Below are 21,206 nucleotides of genomic sequence, written 5' to 3'. Positions count from 1 at the left end.
AAATAATTTATACTGAATTTTTATACAACCCTTACCAAATTATTACTAGCATGGTAAAGGTAACAAAAGCCAACAAACCACAATTTAGTCCTCCATCTGTTACAAGGACATAATAAGAGAGAGCATTGTACTGAACTCACAGCAATCCATCTATTCTTGTTTCTATTTTTAAGTAAAAAGCAAGTCACCAATCAGGAGTTACTGAATATTTCCATGTAACTGGTCACACATGCATTGTTAGGTATCCAGCTTACATGCAGGTACTCAGGTCTGCAGAATTTCCTCATGCTGAGATCCTGGAGACAAACGTGAACGGTGGTGATTAAGTCAGTGTGTGAGCGGTTAATGAAGTGGAGGAGCCAATAAGTAGCAGAAGTAGGAACAATGGTGGGAAGTTACCAAAGGGAGGGGGACACCGGTCACCATGACCCCCTGGACATTGTTCTGCTGCCCACCAACATATGAAGGATGGAGGGGAGAAGTGAAGGACGCCATAAAGGAGAACAGGGAAGAGGGCAGATCTCAAAGCAAATGATGACGGTCAGAAGTGAAGGAAACAATGAATAGGGAGAAACAAAGCCAGGTGAGGTGTTTGATGATAAAAAATAACAATACATAAAGAAATTAAGGAGGAAGATTTAGATAAGCTGAAATCCATTGGGAGCGTAAAATCCATCTATTGGGAGGGTAATAAAGGTGCTAGCCAAACTGGCAGCTGACAGACAGACCCACAGCAAGTCTCCCTGCCCCCAGCATCCCTTCAGAATTGAAGTCCTGCCCTGCAGCACGTACACTTCCAGACTGAGGGGCCGACCAGTCTGCAACATCTCAGCTCCAGACTCCGGCTTTGTTCCCCAGTCACTGCTTTGTTCACACACCGGATGCGTCCTCAGTGGCCAGCCACTTTCCCCTCCTCTCGTCCGACTCCCTCCAGTCCTTGGCTAATTCTGTGGCTCACTCCACATTTAATGACGAGTTGGGTTGCCTTACTGGCCTCAAGTTCAAATAAATGAAGAAGCAATTCTAAATTTGGCTCTTTTTTTTTCTTTCTTTTTTTAAGAGAACGGTTTAGATGTTATTGTGCATGAATGTTCTCGTAACAAAGTGAGTCATCATTCAAGAAGTCAAAGAGTTCAGAACATCAAAAGACAGGTTGTTATTGGACACAACTATAATAAAACTCATATCTTTCAAATTGGTCTTAATTAAAAACTTTTTTTTCTCAAAATGTTTTCTTCCTTTGGAGTAAAGAAATAAGTACTGTGTGTCTGAAAAACCATGTAAATATATTTTGAAGTTTTTGTGAGCAAATCTATGCAGTTAAGTAAGCTTTACTAACTGTGGAAAAATTTCAATTGTTATATAATTTTTATTATTATGACTATATTGTGCTCTCTGTGAAGACTGTATCTCACTGTAGGTATCCGATGGAAACGATCCGGAAATATGTCACTGAATACAGTTTTCACTTCCCTCAAGATGCCTTAAGAACAATATAAATTTTTCTTCAGCAAAGACTCTGTGCCTGTGCATAGGAGGTGCACACACAGCAGACAATCTGTTTTGCTTATTATCCGAGTTCATGTTGACAGGGCTAGAAGACAACTCATCCTGTCACACACTGAAGGAACACTTACTGAGCTGAAGTGACTCCCCTCCACCGGCACAGTTGCCTGAATGACTTTCGATCAAAAAAATAATAATCAAAAAATCAGTAAACAGTGCTGCAAAACTAGCATTGCTGTCAGCTCAAGTTGAGCTTAAGAGCTATCTGTTCCTGACAAAATATTGGCATATCTTTTAGGCAAAGTCATAACACATCAGCGCTCTTAAAGCATAATATATCATAATTTCGTATTCTATGAACAGTAAGAAAAAGTAGTATTTTGAATAAATAGAGCACTTAATTGCATGCTCGCTGGTTTCATGTCTAAATTTTTTAAACCATCATTGTTATACGTGACATGAATGCGCAGATCAACTACTTGCTCCCTGACCTCTGGATGCTTCTGTCATTACGAACTGAGATTGGACATGAAGGCAGGGTTATTGTGCGTGCAGGCTGACATTCCAGAGAGGCCAAACGAGGTCTGGCAGAATCGGAGAGCAAAGGGAGGAAGCGCTTTTTCACAGAGTTGCATGCACACCCACCCACCCACACACAAATGGGATGTTTTCTACTTCCCTGGGCTATTTGTGTGTCCATTCTGTCTCCTGGAAAAGGGAAGTAGATGTTAGCATGAAGTGTGGAATGCAGACACGGATTTTGGATGATGAAGCCCCTCCATTCAGGGACTGGAAGTGATGACTGAAAACATGTTACTGCATTTGGTTGTCTTACATTGTGACTGAGCAAATGCTGGAGGATATTTTAGACATATTTTCATGCCACTTGTACCTACGTTTGTATAATGTCACAAACTGTGCAGAAGATCTGAATGTGCTTCTACTGGGAAACAGAGGAATGTCAACAGTGAATGTTTTTAGAAGGCCCAGTCTAAGTCCGCGATTTGATCCTTACATAAGCTCTCAAAGGTTTATAACTTAGAAACAAACAGGTTTTGTGCTTTAAAGAAAAAATGTCAAAAAAATAAATCAATACTAAAATACTGTTGATTTAATATTGATCAATACTATTTATTATTGACATTGAATTACATAATTTAATGTAATTTGAACCGTAACACAGTGTATTTTATTTAAAATTTAAGGCTTAAATTAAACTTAGAACTTATGATCCATGATTCATGACACTTTCAGACCTTTCAGAGATCCTACTGTAATCTTTAAAAAGAACAGATTAACACAAGACTAAACAATTTCAGGTGATAACTGTGTGGTAAAACAAAGCCACAAGAGTACTAAACAGGGAAACATTTTTTGTTGCTTTTCTTTCAATATTTATTATTTTCTTTATATTTAAATATATTTTTCTCCTTTTGTATGAGTTCAGGTTGCAATGATGGAGAAAACTACATGATATTTTCAAACAGTAAGTAAGAATATTTTAAAAAGAGTTTCTAATATATATATTTTTAACTAACTCTGAAACTGTACTTATAATATAGGGAAATGCTTCAATAGCTCTGTATATTTTTATGTGTTAAATGTACAGTATTGTTATCATTCAAGGTAGATATTTCAAGATTTCTATTTCTAACATTTGGACCACCAGGTGGCACCACAGGACCAAAACTCTAAATAAAACTAGGATACAGAGCACCCATAAAACAAATAAGTACAGCTTTAAAGTAAATTATTTATTAAAGAAAGTTCAAAATGTAAGCTTTGTGAGTTCTGACCAAATGCAGTGAAAGCAACACAAATGCCAATAATAATGATGTCCTGTCCTAATTCTCTCAAAATTGGGCAGCACTTTGATTCTGTTCCAGAAATGATAGGCAGACAATGCAAGGCATAGCATACATAGTGTTGTCCAGATAAATAAAATCTCAAGTTTAAATCTGAAGTCCTATTATACGTAATTCCTACATATTTTCAATTACATTTTATACAAGTCTGGATAAGGCATCGCAATGCTGAATTCTGACTTCTGATTCAGCAGTAAAGATTGTTTGTTATTTGTTTAAAAGATTGAATTGAGTCTAAACTCTTTCACGTCTTCATTCTGTGTGTGATTTGTTTTATGATAGCAAAAAGGCCACAAAATCAGTCTCACTTGACTATATGTGTACTTATCAGAGTAGGTTCCCTTTATTTACATTGCTGTGCCCATATCTGAAGGCTGAAGTGCCCTTTTTTAAAAACATAAAAAAGGATTTAAAGTGTTCCACATGTCTACTTTTTTTTTTTATCTAGGCTGATATAAAAGGCCAAAATGTGAAATATGTGATACCAAAAATGAAACAGTGAGTGAATGAGGAGGATGTAGTTTGGGAACAGATCAGAATGTCCGGGAAAGTACCTCACAGTGTCCCCAAATCAACATAAATCTGATCTCTAGCACAACAGACAAAAGCAGCTTACCCCATCTTACTTCTGGTTCTACTGAATGAACGGAAACCGCAACTTAGATTCAGGAACTACACAGTGAGCAATGCCAACTTGGTAGCTCAACAAGAAAGATCTCTGCTGAAACAGTATGAAAGGCAAAACACAATCTCAACCCAGAGGGCAAAAGGGGAAGGGAAGATGAAGACCCTGGAGCTTGACCACTACGAGAGAGGGAAAACATTTTGACTCAGAAAGCAGGGCAGGAAAGGAGAACGGTGATCGAGGTGACATAAGGTGAACCCTGCCACCTCATTAGATCAAAATTCACTGTGGAAAAACACAGAGCTTCATACCTTGTACTCGGCTAGGGCTTTAACAGCTGCAAAATCAATTTCACTCAGTTCAAGCCAGACACATCATACTCAGAGGTACTGAGTAATGACATCAGGAAGCTGTTATTGTGCGCACCTCTCACACTGCAGGACATACAGTAGGAACTGAAACAACTCATATCCTTATTTGGTCAGCTTTCAATGACCCCAAATATTTCTGACAGCTACAATATAATTTTCCTATGTGTATCAAGCAATATTCTTGATATACATACTGCACACAAACAAATTCCACCCTGTTGACTGTCTTAGAATTCAAATACATAAAATCATAAATATGAGACTAAATGCAGGCATTGGATATTCAGACCAAAATCATATCATAGAATCATAGAAGGTGATTCCATGACCTAAAATACAGTTTACATAATAAACAACAACATATTTGTAATCTCTATAAAAACAGGCATAAGCATGAACAGAAGTAAATTATGATTGTATGCATAAAGTAAAGCTGAGAATATTCCATATTAACATCTCACCACCAGGTGTCACCAAAACTTTATTTATGAACAAAGCGTTAATTCTGAAGATGTCACCTACCACTTTGAACCACAGTTTGTTGGAATTTTGTTTTCATGAAGCTGGAGCTTTTAATAATCTGTTAAGAGCTCTTCATAAACATGTCCTCTGAATGTGTTTTTTAGTTTGTATTGAGCTGCTTCTCACTCATTTTCAGACCACAGCCTGATCATTTTCAGATGGTTCTTTTGTTTAACTATTTAACTCTGCCCAGCCATTCATTCACCAGTAAAAGAGCTAGTAAACTAAAAACATACTATAGCAAACAAATACTTTTGCCCATTCCAGTGCCAGATCTGTTCAGCAAATGCTCAATATTTCCTTAATAGGCCACCAGAGGGCAGCCTATAACAACTAGTAGATTACAAAGGTGCTTCTTGGAGTGGAGCTGCAGCAATAAAACTTGTTTAATTAAATTATTAAACATTATTCTGATAATAGCAAGATTTATTAAGTGTTGGCGCAAAAACAAAAAGTGCACTCAGTTTTACAAAGGAAAAAATGTCTACAACTTACAGAGCGCAGATGAGGTAAGAACCTCTCCAAGTCATTCATATCTATCCCGTCATCCTCTGCAAACTTGTTTTTGTTCATGCTGAAAGGAAAAGACATAAGACATATTATTAGCTTATGAATTATTATTAATTAGCATTTCATATTTCTAATGCCACAAAGTAACCAAAACCACACACTGAGTAGTTGGTCCATTTACCACAGATGCATAAAGACAGAATCTTACCCCTCTCTGTCAATATGAGGCAGTTGCTTTGGCATTCCTCTGAAGGGTTTCCTGTGGAAATGACTAAAATCCAATTTTTCTGGCTGTACGTCCCAGCCCGCACCTCTACAACAGAGAGACACATTTTACACATGAACAAGAGAAATCAGAAAATTGTGATAAGTAAGTTAAAGGCACTAGAAGAAACTGGGCTTAAATTAACTGCCCCATGGAAAAAGTATAAAACACGTTTAACTACATCATGTGGCACCTACCCATGCGAGTCCATTGTGTTTGCAGCCCATATGTCTGTCCCCAAGATGTCAAAGGAGACGTCCCTGTTCCCATTCTAGAAGAACAAAAAACAACTTCTGTCAAATTGCTTTTATGCATTTCATCTTCTTCCTACTGCAGCTCCAGAAATAAGAAGTAGAGCAACCAGTTAAAACAAACAGACCTCCAGATTAAGCACAAAACCTGTTAAGTCATACAGCCTGGTAATTTTATTTAAAGACTTGTCAGTAATTCTGTTTGAAAAATCTACTATAAGACCATTAGCAATAAGTACTGTTTGATCTGTAAGGATTTTTATTGTTTTTGCTGAACATGCGCTTACTAAAGAAACAAACAGGACAAGAAAAATAATGAATATTTCCATACATTGGGAGATCCTTTAAGTTGGTTGTTTCGGCCTCTGCTGCCAGAGCGGGAGCCGGATCCTGGTCGGGAGCCTGAACTGGGTCTGGAGCCGGTACTGCCATTACTGCTGTGTTCCCACTCATCCTGCAGTGCCCAAGGAGTTCACAACAAATGTTGTTAAAACACACTTTACAAAACAAACTGATCCAATTTATACAGAAATAAATAATCAAATCATATCACTCATGCAGTATAGACGGCTTCACATCTAAATAATTAATTACATTCTAGTTGTACGGCGTAGCAACAGTGTATGATTGACTGAATCAATCATACATGCTTTGACTACATGCTCAGCAAGCATGTAGTCAAAGAGGGTTAGAGCTTGATGATATCAAGAGAACAGGAAGCTGTGATGCCATCATTGAAAAGTGCAAAGATATAAATAACTAACCAACATTTTTCTGACTCTGTTTCTTTACCATAACATAATGCCCACAACACTCTCTGAGCTTTAACATCTGACTCACTAAAAATATATACATCAGAATTAGTCCTGAGGCAGATGGAGTCCATAAACCTGGGCAAATAAATTACTGATACGCATAGTCTGAATTTGTTGTACTCAAAATACACACCATCCCATTACATGGCCTCAAAGCCCAAACGACTCCTATTATTTTGTAAAAAAAAAAAAACCACTGTAAAGCTTCACTAATATTTCACAGAAAATTTAGTCACTTGCTGTACCACAATCATATCCCATGATAGTCATTCAGGACATACACTGACTGCTCCTTCCACACAGACTACTGAGCTGTAAATTACTCAAAGCTTGTGCTACCAGTGTCTACATGCAGACACTGGTATCTGCATCTGTCTGCTTTTGCAACAAGCAGACAGAATTGTTGTAAAAAGACTTGAAAACATTCAGACGCTCATAAGTACAGCCTTATCAAAAATAATGTGGATATTTTTGCACGAGCAACTACTAATCAAGATATTGTAGTAAACAAAACCTCTTTATACATGAATACACAATTCAGAGGTTAAATGCATTTAGTCAATAACTGATATCTATATAATATGTAAAATAAATGATTCTGCAGTTTTTGTAGTTATTTCAAACACCTAGGTATTTGTTTCTTAAGGCAGAAATATTGACAGTATAATAAAAACTGTCAATGTAAATATAAAGCTTGCATTGAAGAATGCAAGCTTCTTACATTTTATAGAATGTTATAAAATGCAACATTCTATAAAGTTACATTTTATAGAACTTTCTATAAAAGTTACTGTTGTGACAGTATAACACAGATAATGTAGGGAAAAAAAATCTAGCTCCTCTGCCTCCCCCTGTGTTCTTGCCGTCATCTGAACAAATTCACTGCTCTGTCAGAAACAACCAATCAGAGCCAGGAGGAGGGTCTTAGGGCTGTCAATCACCCTCGGGCGCACTCTGCTCACATCCTCCTGCTACACTACAGCTGAGAGCAAGCGGCTGTAGTGTAGTTAATCCATTGTCACGAATGCTAATGCTAGTTGGCATGGCATGGTAAGTTATTAGTAGTATTACTATTATTAGTACATGTATCAGCACATGCTGACTGGGCTAAGACCAACCTCCAGCTCTGATTGCTTGTTTTTGACAGGGAGCAGTTTGTTTTAGAAGGCAAAAGCAGCACTGGGAGTTGGTAAAAGAACTTGCTCTTATCACAGATCATCTGTCTCATACCATACTGTCACGACATGGTGACACGTTTAACAAATATGTAAGAAACATATTTTTTGTAAAAGTTACATACTGCAGCCTTAAACGTGAGTTGAGTTTAATACTTTTTCAACTGAGACCCTTGACAGGACAAAGACATAAGTAAAGAGAAACTGAAAAGTTTGATTAGTATGTTTAGTTTAAAAAACAAGAGTGAGAGATGAGCAGAATGCTGGTACATGGAGGTAAAACGTACACGTTTAGAGGAGCCTCTCCCTTGAGATGACGTCCAACTACCATCTCTCTGGTTGATGCAGTCATCTGTCCACTGTTGGAGAAAAAGAAAAGGAGATATAGTTACACTGTTTTACTTTTGTTTCTAATTTAGTTTTCTTACCAATTTAAAACATAAGACTATATATAGCAAAAACTTCTACTAAATATATTGCACTGTCTGAACAACTATAATTCCCCTTCCACACGCAGTCAATCGGTGTTATTCTTCACATTCTACATGTCACTATTGCCTTTGGATTTTCCATTTAACTACAATTTCAACTGATGGCACATTCACTGCCACAACAACATGACCAGCTGGTTTAAAGACTTTAGAAAGCTTCTATTAAGTTGGGATATGTACAACTGAGAGAAACAAGCTGGTTATGTATCATGTGTAACAAACAAACATTTCAGAAATCATCATCCAACCTGCGGCTCTTTGCCATCATTGTCCAAGTCCACGTCTCCATCTGGCTTGTCTCCCAGAATGCCCTGCACCTGGTACTCCAGGACGTAGCTGTCGATGAAACGCTCCAGCTCCTCTATTTCCTGCGAGCGGGTGCTTCCTGCCTCAGACGATGCAGACGCCACCGAAGAGTTCTCCATGGCAACCGCCGCAGAGATGGCAGGAGGGAGGAAGGGGGAAGGAAGAAGGAGGGAGAAAGGTGACCTGTACATAACAAAGATAAGGATAAAGATGGATGGAAGTTAGTTAGAAATTCAGTAACAGAAGATGCTTTTGTTATAGATTTCGTGTTTACTTCAGATATTAACAATCCAAATCAATGACTGACCAAAGTCCTGGTAGAGTGGATAAATTAGACAGTTTTTCCTTAACTTCACAGTTAGATAAAATAAATATTAATAAACAATCAAATATATTTATACAGTTAGAAGTCTAAGCTGTCCAAAAAATGTCCAAAAATACAGCAAAACTGAAAATCCCTCTCTCTCTCTTACCTTTGATCCTCCTACTTTCACAACATTCAAAGACGAGTTATAGTTCAAACTGTTAGCAAGCATCCATATTTGTATTGTTTATGTGTCCAACTGCAATACCACCCTGCTGGGTAGTTGCAATATTTTACTCAGGTGTTCAAAAAGAAACATTTTCTCTGCAAATTCCTTTCCCCAGTTAATTTCTGGTGCAACTCTGCATCCATTTTATCCGACTGTGTTGCTACTTCTATGTTGGTGTCCCTCTGTCTCTCTCTTTCTCCACTGTCAGAGTTGTGTGTGTTCACCTGACCCCTGACCAACAGGGAAGCAGCTTCCCGCCTGACTGTCCATTGCTGCTAAGCTCCTTTACATCAAGGTTTGATCACCAGCTCTGCAAAGAGGATTTATGGTTGGAGCACGCAGAATACTACGTGCTGAGGCTGGCGACTTACAGGGGAGCCCCGTGAACTTCCTGCCAACAAGTCAACAGTATGAGCCACAAAAAGCCTGGTGAACGCAACACTAAGACGTTTACATATCAACAAACACTGAAATGTGCCTATCATTGATAGAGTAAAGTAGTAATGCAAACACTTAATGGATCAGACAAGAAGTTGAGCTACTGACTAAACAGAAGAGTGAGTAACAAAACTTCTGCTCACGGGGGTCAGAGTCTTCCCACACATATTGCAATTGCAAATAGTCTCAACATGTATGTAATCTGACCTTCAGTCAGAACTGTAATCCTCCCATGTTGATAGTAGAGTATAATCCATTCATATATTGATTATCCCGCTTCTTTGCATCAACAATAAAAAGTATTTTACTTGAAAGAAAAAGAGTTTCTCTTAAGTGTAGTAACCTGAAGAAGAACTGAGGTTAATGATTTCTTCAGTTTTTGATGTTCATATTTATGAGGCGTTTATGATCTTGTATATTATATCAACATGTTGATATGACGGAGCACAGTGTGTGTGCGCTCCGCTCTTGAACTGCTGCTGTACCAAGCTGCTGCCTGTATTTGACAGGGGACTTGGTTTGAAACCAGTTCCTTTTAAATATGTAGCAAGTCATCATAAAAAGAAAGGACTGATAAAGAAAACTAATTCATTTAAGAATAAAAAAAGGGTTTGGATCACCTGTAATTTCTGTAAAATCAAAGTGAATACAAAGAAACAATGCAAACATCTTCAGATAAGTCATGTTTTATGGCATCGGGCTATCCCAGTTTTAAATAATGACATACTGTGGATGTTTTGACAGCTGTCAAGCTTCAGTCATCTCGTTTCTGATCGTCTCTCAGCCAGTAAAATATTTAGACAATTCAGGAAGATGGAAATATAGAGCACTTTTTACCATTAAAGATTTTTTTACAGTCATCAGTAAAATATTGTGTTTTCTTTCCGCATTCTCTTCCTACTGTTACTTTACAGTCTTTAGACTCAAATACAATAGTTTGTCTCACACTCAAAAAATTGAAACATTTAATTTTACTTTCAAATTTATATTATTCTTCCTCAGGTGTACTCATACTCAAGATTGCAGATTAGAAACTATCTACTACCTATTAATTAACTACTGACGAACATGCACTCAGGCATAATCCTCAGAACATCACTTTACATGAGTTGTGTTTTTTATCTGTGGGAAGAAGACTAAAAGTATGTATTTTTCAGTATCTGAACTGTTTAGAAATGTAGTAAGAGGAAGCAAAGAAATGTAAGAAGTTGTTTGAGGTGTTGAGATATGCAGTTTATTTGAGCTGTCAGAGAGCACAAATCTCAGGAGATAACAGGAAGGCTAAACAGGACGCATTTCTGAACTTTTGACCAAGGGCACTCTGTGTTTCTTAATACAGTATGTGCAGGCTTTTAGCAACGTGAAAGTTAAAGAAAGGATCTAAATGCTGTAGGAAATACACTGGCAAGACTGCTGTTTAGTTATGCTAGCTAGTAATTGCTAATATAATATTCTACAACAGTTAAAATCATTAACTACAAAATCCTTTTCTGTTTGGTTTAAATTTAAATTAAAAAGCAGTTTTATAGAATGATTTACATGTAATACACAGTAGGATTGTGCCTCTGCTACAAAGTTAAACTACTACTAGCATATTATTGCAGGAAAGCTAGAAATAAATATGTAGATTGCTCACATCTTCATATGTTATATTTCTTATAAAGAAAATGAAATCTACTTAAACTGTTATTACTTTTTTTTGTACAGCTTTGTTTAAAGTTGTACATCTTTTTCATTTTAAAGATGTAGAATAAAAAAACACATTCTGAAAATAGGCCACAGAATCATGGTGGATATCTATAAATTTGCTGAATTAAATCAATCACTCAACAGTGATGTTGTTAAGCCCAAGATTTCTGCACTGTGGGAAGATCATATCAGTTAAATGTAACACTGCTAGATGCAAACTGGCCATGGCTGCATACTAATGAAGATGTCCTACCTTTCTCCTTGACACAATGAGTATAAAGTCATTGCCTGTAGTAAACAGCTGCCAATAGTTATTGATCCTTTTTACTGATTGGTGTTATTAATCTTTATATTTCTGTGTGGATATACGTTTCACTAGATGTTGAAATTATGGTGTAATGGTACATCTATCTATCTAACTATGGTAAAGAAGTAAACTAAGTTTAAACTATTTTACCTCAGCTAACAGGGGCTCTGCAATATCAGAAAGCTAGACTCCTGGTGTGAAGCGAGGCTGTTGGCTAAACCCTGCAAGGTTTTCTCATGCATAATTCAAAACCTGAAGTAATCTTGTAATATCTCAAAGTATTTAAAGCTCCTAATTGTGGTTCTGAGATGTCTGGGACCAGCTCAGGTTGCTACTATTGTTAGAATATGAGTATTTCTAATGAAGGCAACATTTTTTTTTTTTGCTTTAAAGAAACAGCAGCTTGCTCTTTGCTCATGAGAAAGCCAAGGTCCCAACACCCCAGCAGGATGCAGGACGATTAAACCGAGGATTTGTCTGACCCAAACATAGAAACGTCTTCATTAAGCATACATGACACAAGTAAACATTAAAACAGGACTAAAGGCTGCGAACACCTTCAATCTCCTGCCAAGCACAGGAATTGACCCTTCAGATTCAGTAGCACAAATAGGACCACAAAATATCTCTGATTTACCAAACGCACACTTTTCCAATTCACTTAGTTAAGGTGACTCATCAATATTGGTCTCAGAAGGAATTAAGTTAGTGAAAATTTATTCCACTCAATCGGAAATGCCATTGCAACTGGTTTGTAGGCATGAAAAGAGCTACATTTAAACCACTGGTTTTGTTCTACCATCCAGAATCCAAAGGGGGCTGGGGATACTTATTCTATTCAAGTATCATCAAGTCCTGCAAATGAAAATAGAATTGTAAAATATTTACAACCGCAAAGCTGGCTTTGATTAGCTGAAAGAGATACTTTTAGATATTTGAGCTCAAAATATTTCAGTTAAAAGGCTAAACAGTTAAAAGGTGCAGCTAGCTGCAGGTTTGCTCCTACTAAAGTAAAGAAATGGAAGAGGGAACAGAGTAAATAATCACATGTTCTTATGAGGGCTGATAGTGTTTACTTTGCTTGTTGACGACTACATAGGTCATAACAGTGACACGGTAGCCCGCTCCCCCTTTCTTCCTGTCTCCACCCGTCCACCCTCATTCCCTCAACTCAACCAGCTGTCCTAACAAAGAGCAGCCTGCCATCCTCCACCAATCACACTTTTAGCCCAACTCCAGTGGTGGCATTATCTGGCACTATATGGCATATTCAAAAACCAAATAACATCAAGTGGCAGTTTGAACTATATTACGGTATATAGATTTTACAGTATCTTTGAAATACTATACACAGACCACACAGCAGCCAAAGCCCTAATAACTGATACAACATTTAGTGAATAATGAAAACTACTTTACAGCCTGGTAGGACTGTATAGACCAGAGAGGCAGATCAGGCCTGCAGAATGCAGAGCCATCTGTGGTTCAATCGAACTCTGCACCCGAGGCTCAGAGCCATTGAGACAGAACAAGTCAGACAGCCACAGCATGGCACCAGACAGCACACTGCCTGCTTCAACCAACGCCATGTATATCCCAGAAGCACGCACAGAACAGAAAACATAAATGCAATAAGTAAAAAGTACATTTACTATCGTATTACTTTTTCTCTAATGAACACATGATTGTGTATAAAACAAAAAACAAGTACAACTCTTTGTAAAAACTGTCTGTACTGTACATATAAAAAATGTAACTCTAAACATTATATATAATAAGTGCAAAATGTAGTCTAAGAAAGATATGATGTTGGGGATGGGAGGGTTTCAGTTTACTCACATGTAGCAACTGCAACAACTGAAGTAAAAATGTTCTGAATCTGAGAGTAAAGTGGGTTCCCAAAGGTGTAATATTCTTGTTTACATGTAAGGGTATGGAAAGACAAAATGAAGAAAATCAAGGAAATATAGTGTTGTTGCACCACATTTATTCATCAAGTGCTGCAAAGCTAAGCATTGTCTATCCATTAGAGGATCTGCATTCTTGTTTGGAAAATATCCGCGCCTTTAACAGGAAAGTTGCCTAAATCATTCAATTTTTAAATCTTTCCAAAACAATTTTACTTGTTGCGGAAACCATCACATGGAATGCAGCCTTTTGCATCAATAGAAATCACAAAAATCTTTAGCTTTCCAAACGACTCCAATACGTTCACAAACTTTACTTTCAAACACAGAAAACAGGTAATTATCCATCTGCACAGTGTATGTTTGAGGTCGGACACTTATTAAGTTTGTCTCACAGTCTTTGCTTTGATTGATCCCGACATACACCAGAAAACCTTGTGAACAGTTGCGAGTTTCTTGCTCCAACTGTTCCCATGAAGAAAGTGTTCAAAATATCAATAATATTTCCTGTCACAACATTAATTAGAATTGCTGCCATCATGTGTGCGTTTAGTTCATTTTCATTATGACTTGCATTTACGACAAAAGACTGACATGTGGTCAGTCAGGACATATTGGGCCAACAAACCATTAACTCCACTAAAATTGTGTTTTGTCAATACAATACACAGCAACATCGTGTATGATAGGGCTTTAGAAGCCTGATCGAACAAGCTGCAGCGTTTGATACGGTTACTAAAAACCAAACAGTAAGAACTATAATCCTTTCAATCCAAATAGAAAAGAACACGAGATCCGGTCTCCTCAGTGGGAGTCCGAGTCAATGTTCTCAGGCTATGCTGGCAGAGCTGATAATTCACCTAATCTGATCTAATTCGTCTAGGAAAACTGCACATGGTTTTCATAGAGTGGCCCATAGGACCTCAAATCTAAGGTTGCCGTATCAATGAACACTTTTTAATGCCACTTTAAATACATTTAAAAAATAAAAGTGAATAAGTGATATTTGAGTCTGTATTCTCCAGTCAACCATTGCTGAATTAGTTGATGATTGCTTCAATAATTGTTTCATCACGATTAATCAGATTAACTGTTTCAGCCCTATTTGTAACACACTTATTTAGGATACCAGTCACATAAAGAAATGTTATTTGTTTCAATAAACTGCAAATATTTTCAAATTTATTGATTGATACTCTCATTGAATAAACAGTGGCAAAAAAATGAAAAAAATGGTAATCTTAACAATAAGGACAGTTTTGTTTTTTTAAAAACATTATTAATTGGAATTTGCTGTGACAATGATAAATTGAAATCTTATTATGATAAGGGATTTATCACAATAAATGATAAACAACATAATAAACACTCCTTCCTACCCTCAGCCTTTCTTTCTGCTATGCTACAGCTGGTTCCCCACGCCGGAGTCTGACTTGCATTCTCAGGCTAGCCAGCATGGACACCGATGATGGCGAATATATAGTTTTCCTGTAACAGAAAGTTGCTTCTCCATCAACAGCACATTGAGCTGTGTGTACATGAGCATGATTGATCGTGCTAAGACCCTCCTCTTGGCTCTAATTGGTTATTTCAGGCGTGGTGCATTTCTGCAGATGGTTGTCGGACCACAGGGAGGAGGCAGAGGAGCTTGATTTCTCGCTGATTATCTGTCTCATGTTATAATGTCACAACATCATGGCAGTTTTTACAAGTATGTAAAAAAAAACATATTGTTTATAAAAGTTACATACGGTAGCTATAAGCATTTAGAAAATACATCTGTAACAAGGGAAATTAATACTTTCACGTCAGAGAAACAGGTCGCAAAACTCTGCATATAATATCTGGCTTACACACTTTTAGTAGTACTGAACTGAACCTCGTTCTTTGTAATTAGATATTGTGAGGAAACACAAGAGAACAAACCAGTAGCAAATAGTCTGCAAATGCCACATGGGGGGTCAGGGGGATGTGTTAGCTTGTGTGTATCATTAAGACAATAACTCCATTGTCTCCCCATGTCCCTGTTGTGACCGACCAGCAGAGGATTGGGCATGTGCAGAACTGTGGAACCGTTCAGACCTCAGCCCCCCAATGCCATTTTGTCCATATCTACGTAAAGAGTTGTGGAATATAAAAGTGAGGGGAGTGTCCATACTGGTTTTCCAACGTCTATAAAGGTGACATATGAAAGCTCAACAGGAACAAAAGGGGAAAGACAGGCAATAAAAGGTTAGCCTCCTATGAGGCAATCAAGATGATGGCAAAACACACAACAGCATGCTAGCAAATACTTAGCCACAGAAAGTGCATCAATAAATGAGTAATTACATCTTTTAATTTTGATATAGCGCAAACACGCTCTCTTCTCTTTAAACAACCACTTCATTTCTCACCTCTATGAGCTGCTTTATGTTTTCCTGAATAATCAGTCATGTAATGACTCCTCATTTCTCTCACTCATCTGTGCAACAGCAGCAACCTAATGAGCAGCAGCTCCCACTGAAATGAGAATGGATCACTGCAACACAGTGTGACTCAGGATGCTTGAGCTTTCTACAGATTACTCCCACTCTCACCACAGCACACAGCTTAGTTCACTCGCCCTCCACATCCCTACAAACATGGCCTCCATACGATCGGAGGTGTTTCTCTGGCCAGTATGCAGCCAATTCGCTGCTCCTTGGAGCGGTGTACCAGAAGCAGCATCAACAGCATTCACACATGTGCAAAGACTGCAGATCAGAGGGGTGATGACGGTGCACTGACTCATGGTGAACAGTTCAGGCTGAGTTTACACATCAGCAATACTGAGCAGTTTAGAAGTCCTTTCCATATGCAACATTTCTGCAGAGGATAGATGCAAATGTTGACTGGACAATATATATATATGGAGACAGATATGTTTCATGGCTGCAGTGAGAAGGGTAGTAGTGTATGTGGCACTAAGGTTTGTTTATACATGGCATAGTTACACGAAGGTTCACGTATGAGCAAAATCTGATTAAACTGGTTATCAACTAAAAACAATTAGTGAGTAAGGCTAAAGTGTTAATTTAGGGTTCTGATTGCATGAAATTCATTGACCATCAACTTGCTGTATCAACTGTCCACAGATTCTACAATTATCAGAATGAGACATTCATAGCAGGTTATAAAAAAAATGATAATTTGGTATCAATAAAAGGTCTCTTTTCAACAAATTCAGGGTAAAGAATGGATGACTTTGATTTGACGTCTATTTTAATTTATTGGTATTTATTGAGCTTAGCTTTTTGTAGAGTTTTGATCTGTTAATATTGATTGTACCTAACTCATCATTAAGAGCTTTCAGCTCTTTCATTTATTTATTTTTTGGCCTTTGAGTCTTGACCAGTTGTCAGCTGTTTATGCAAGTAGCAGAGGCAGTGTTGTGGCACTGTGTTCAGAGAGCAGCTGTTGTAATACAGGCAAAGAGAACCCAAAGTTCATGTTTTCTAAACTTTCTTTAGCGTATTATTCTGTTGATTAGCGCTGTTAGCATGGCTACAAATAAAACACCAGCCCCTTTGTGTACTCCCTAAAGAAAGTAGACATTTATCTAAGCTAATGTTCCACAAGGCTGCTAACATTTTCATGTTCTCTGATAACTAAAAGCTGAAAGAGAATAAAACAGATAAACTTGTGATATACATTCAGTCTTGAACTGATAAAAGTCTTGTTGTTTCTTAGTTCTCAATTAACTGGAGACAAGTTTCAAGATGCCATAGAAAACACAGTTTCCTTTCAACAGCTCCTTCCAATTGTTTCCTCTGATTTCATTTTAAAACAACTCACTGATTATAACAGTTGATACTGAATCTTCACTCAATAACAGCAGCAAATTTCAGAGTTTTGTCATTTGTCAGTGTGACGAGTGATGCGTTAAAAAAAACAGAGGATTTTATAGTGTTCAGGCAGCACAAAGCCAGCTGAAAATCGTTCATTTCGGCCGCCAGTTGATTAATCTAAGTACCTTTTGACAAAATTATCAGATGGGAAAAGATGAAGAAGGTTTATTAACAGATAGGCACAATAGGTTTAAGAGCAAGTCAGAAATATTTATTGAAAGAGACATGTTTCTAGTGAGGTTTTTAATACCTTAAAAATATACTTATCTACACATGAATATTCTACATGGGAACATGCTGTCTTATTTATAATAGAAAGCTCTCTATCTTGTGACAGAAGACCACCATTCCCAAAACCCACTAGAGTGACTCTGATACAATCAATCCCTGAAAAACAGGAATGCCAGGAATGTTAGGAGAAAGATAAAGAGGAAAATCAGCTTACAAGTTACGGTCAGGACCTGTGTTCACACGCTAGTTATTATATAATGACAGAATATTTACTGTAGCACAATTTTCTCATGTGCAAATCTTAGTTAAATGCCAGAGAGCATCGTATGGCATTAAATGGAACATTTTTGAGCAACTTAACTAACTAATCAGGGTTCTTCTCTTTATTTGTTTTGCAAATTTATGTGACAACTCTTATTGATCCACTTGTGCTCTTTGAACAGTTGCAGTTGAGCTGTGGCTCTCTCTTTGTTGTGAGGGTCAACAGCTGAGACAGCGAGCTTATGTGGAGCTAGTTCAGCTGATTTTCAGGGCAGCCTGGCATCTAAAAAAAAAAAGAGCCCTTCTCTCATTCCTGTTGTGAAGCTTTCGTAACACTGCGGGAATGTAACACTTCAACATGAATCCATGTTTACATCGATTCCACGTTTACATGTTTTCAGCACGTAACCACACCCATGTGCCATGCATAGCTGTAATGCACGCAAGCTGAGTGGGGCATGCCGCAAGGACATTAGGCATCAAAAGCCCTGCAACACAAAGGCCATGGCAAAGTAATAGAGCCGCATCTGAAGCCGCCTCCACGCCCCGGTGTGTCTGTCTGCGTTTCACCGGTAACAATGGTGACGCAAGCTTTGCGGCTAACCAGCTGGCTAACATTAGCGATTAAGCCCAACAATAACAACGAGCTGCAACCGCCAGGACACTGGATTCAAACTGCTCCCTGTAAACATGAACACCTCAACAGGTGCGTCGGTGGCTGTAAACGCATAACACAAGACACAACACAGACTATGCGGCTCCCATTGCAAAATTGTTGTCTGGTTTCAACGGTTCCCAAAGCCCAACTGAAAATACGCCTTCGGCTGGTGATAAATCCTTACCCAAAGTGAGATTCTGACCGCCGTAGAACCCCGGATCACACTGTGAGATCAAAACCGCCGTGTCATGAGTGTGTTTGTCCAAAGGAAAAGGAGGGAGGATGAAGATTAGTTGTCCTGTGGCAACTCCGCCGTCTCAGACTAAAGGAAAAGGGAATGCAGGAATGTGACGTTCGGTCCGGTCCGCTGGCAACGTTGACACGTGCACCCAACAGCAAAGCACGCTGGGAAACAGAGTTTTGTTCAACACTCCACTCTAACCGTGTTTTTAACTTCACGTTTAACAGGCAAGGGAAAAACAAATAGAAATCTGTTGCCACGTTTATTCAAATGACAATAATAACAATATATTATTATTATTATTATTATTATTATTATTATTATTATTATTATTATTATTATTATTATTATCTGGGTTCACACCAAACGCGTTACGCGCGTCAAAAACGCGCCCAACGCGTGTGCACTTTGAATGCAGACGCTTGACATTTTGCTCTACACCTAGCATTTCGCGTGTCTGGTTTACATTCCATGCGCCTCCACGTAGACTTGGAATGTAAACCAGACGCGCCTGACGCTCAAAACGCGTTTGGTGTGAACCATAATGGTGCGTTCGCATCAAACGCGTTACGCGCGTCCAAAACGCGTCTGACGCTTCAACTTCGACGCCTGTGCACTTTTGGTGTGTCCACACCAAACGCGTTTTGAGCTGTAATATGCTATAATATGGTGGTGGGGATATAATGTGTAATTTGATACAAAAATAACAGTAATATACATCTTTATCAGTTTTAGTGTAATATTATATTATATTATATTATATGATGTATAACACCACTATCCTATCATAGTATAACATTACCTCATTTAAAAATATTTTTAACAGAAGTAAATTAATATGTATGCATATTTATACAGTTACAAGGCATTTCTGGTGAAATGAGCCTTGAACCTTCTTCTGAGAATCATTCAAGTATTATCCCTCATCTGCCTCCAAATGCAATTTGTGAAACCAATCTTAACAAGATGGAGAGGGAAACAAATCTTGACCCTACCATTTTCTTTGATACAAAATAGCAGGCTACATTTAACTGGAAAAAGGACAAAGAAAATAATGTTTTGTATATGGAAAAAAAAATCACACCTTAAAGCATCTCCTTCAATCTGACTCGCTTTCAAATCAGCTCAACACCCATTGCTGTAAAATCCTGCCCCTATGTGGAGCACCAGGGAAGGGCAGCCTAAGGACCAACTTTCTTGTCCAGGTAATGCACCACGTAGAGTATGAATGAATAATATATTAAGATTAGTAAACTACATAATTGGAAGTGTTAATATAGTGGGCAGGCAGAGTCCAAAAGTACTGTCTGAAAACTGAAACTGCAGATGAACGTACACATGTCTAACACAAGTATGTTAGACTAATGCAGTGACAAAAACAACAGAAAATAGATCTGCTTTGAGCCGCAGTAAAAATTAGATGTAGAAATCGGAAACTGGATAAACATCCATGTGAAAAACATGTTCTTCCAAATTCCATTCAAATATGTAACAACTGCTGGACCTGAAATTTTCCTTCCTCACCCCTTTCTTTTCACCAGCTTGTGTATCTCTTTAGTTCTTCTATAACTCAACTCTCCAACTCCTATGCATCCTATCCTTATGCATACCATAATTACTTTGTTGCCTTGATCACATCACCCACCTCACCACAAGCTATTTTGCGCTCTGTTCTCCTCCCTTGTTGTTGTGCCTTTGCACGTGCAGAGGTCTTTAAAATAGCCTTTCTAACTACACCGCTCTGCAGTTTTTCTTTTCTAATAAGTAGTTTATTTCAGCTAAGAGCAATAGCACGCACTCACTCCTTTTTAAGGAGAAGATGATGTCAGAAAAAATTTAAACCACAATGTTAAGTCATTACAAACCTGCTACATAGATTTGTAGATCAAAGTCTATTTAATATGGGTGTAAGGCTTTTGAAAAGTTAGATTAGAAATGTATTGTTGCTATGGGAACAGCGACATTAACCGTGTCACTGTACTAAAAATGTCCGTAGATATAAGAGATGGTAAGCAAAATCCGTAGAACTGTCTTTTTATTTTTTTATTGCAGACCAGTACTGACACATAGTTACTAAAATTGCCAAAATTATCTATTAGAAAGGTTTTTAAACTAACAGCAACACTGAATTATTTTGATGAAAGATATGTATACATTTATGAGAATACATGACACAATACTATGACTGATACCTTTGGTTTGAAATCCCCGTAAAAACTAATTATTTTTTAAAAATTGAACAAGCAAAATAGTTCTCAAACTTTTTCAAGTATCCTTATCATAACATTGACAGAGACAAAAACAAAACATTTCTTATCTATTGGCAACCCATATTTGGTTGGCAGGTGCAATTTCATTAAATACTCAGAG

The 21,206-nt window shown here is 37.8% G+C and overlaps 1 protein-coding gene across 3 annotated transcripts in view; it reads right to left on the bottom strand.

Annotated features, from left to right (window-relative positions):
* Positions 1 to 18,964, bottom strand: part of ctif (CBP80/20-dependent translation initiation factor) — a 48,832-nt gene extending 29,868 nt beyond the window's left edge. For all 3 annotated transcript variants that reach the window (XM_032569988.1, XM_032569989.1, XM_032569991.1), the window contains exons 1-7: positions 18,780 to 18,964; positions 8,645 to 8,885; positions 8,193 to 8,264; positions 6,247 to 6,369; positions 5,862 to 5,935; positions 5,608 to 5,712; positions 5,385 to 5,463 (exon numbers count right to left, since the gene is read on the bottom strand). In XM_032569988.1, the coding sequence (XP_032425879.1) occupies positions 5,385 to 5,463; positions 5,608 to 5,712; positions 5,862 to 5,935; positions 6,247 to 6,369; positions 8,193 to 8,264; positions 8,645 to 8,821 (630 nt within the window). In that variant the 5' untranslated portion in view covers positions 8,822 to 8,885; positions 18,780 to 18,964. The remainder of the gene's footprint in view (positions 1 to 5,384; positions 5,464 to 5,607; positions 5,713 to 5,861; positions 5,936 to 6,246; positions 6,370 to 8,192; positions 8,265 to 8,644; positions 8,886 to 18,779) is intronic.
* Positions 18,965 to 21,206: the final 2,242 nt, after the last annotated feature.

The sequence above is a fragment of the Xiphophorus hellerii genome, chromosome 8, assembly GCF_003331165.1.
Source record: "Xiphophorus hellerii strain 12219 chromosome 8, Xiphophorus_hellerii-4.1, whole genome shotgun sequence".
In the NCBI taxonomy this organism is placed as follows: Eukaryota; Metazoa; Chordata; class Actinopteri; order Cyprinodontiformes; family Poeciliidae; genus Xiphophorus; species Xiphophorus hellerii.
Note: the sequence above shows the minus strand (reverse complement) of the source record. Positions and strands in the feature narration are given on the sequence as shown.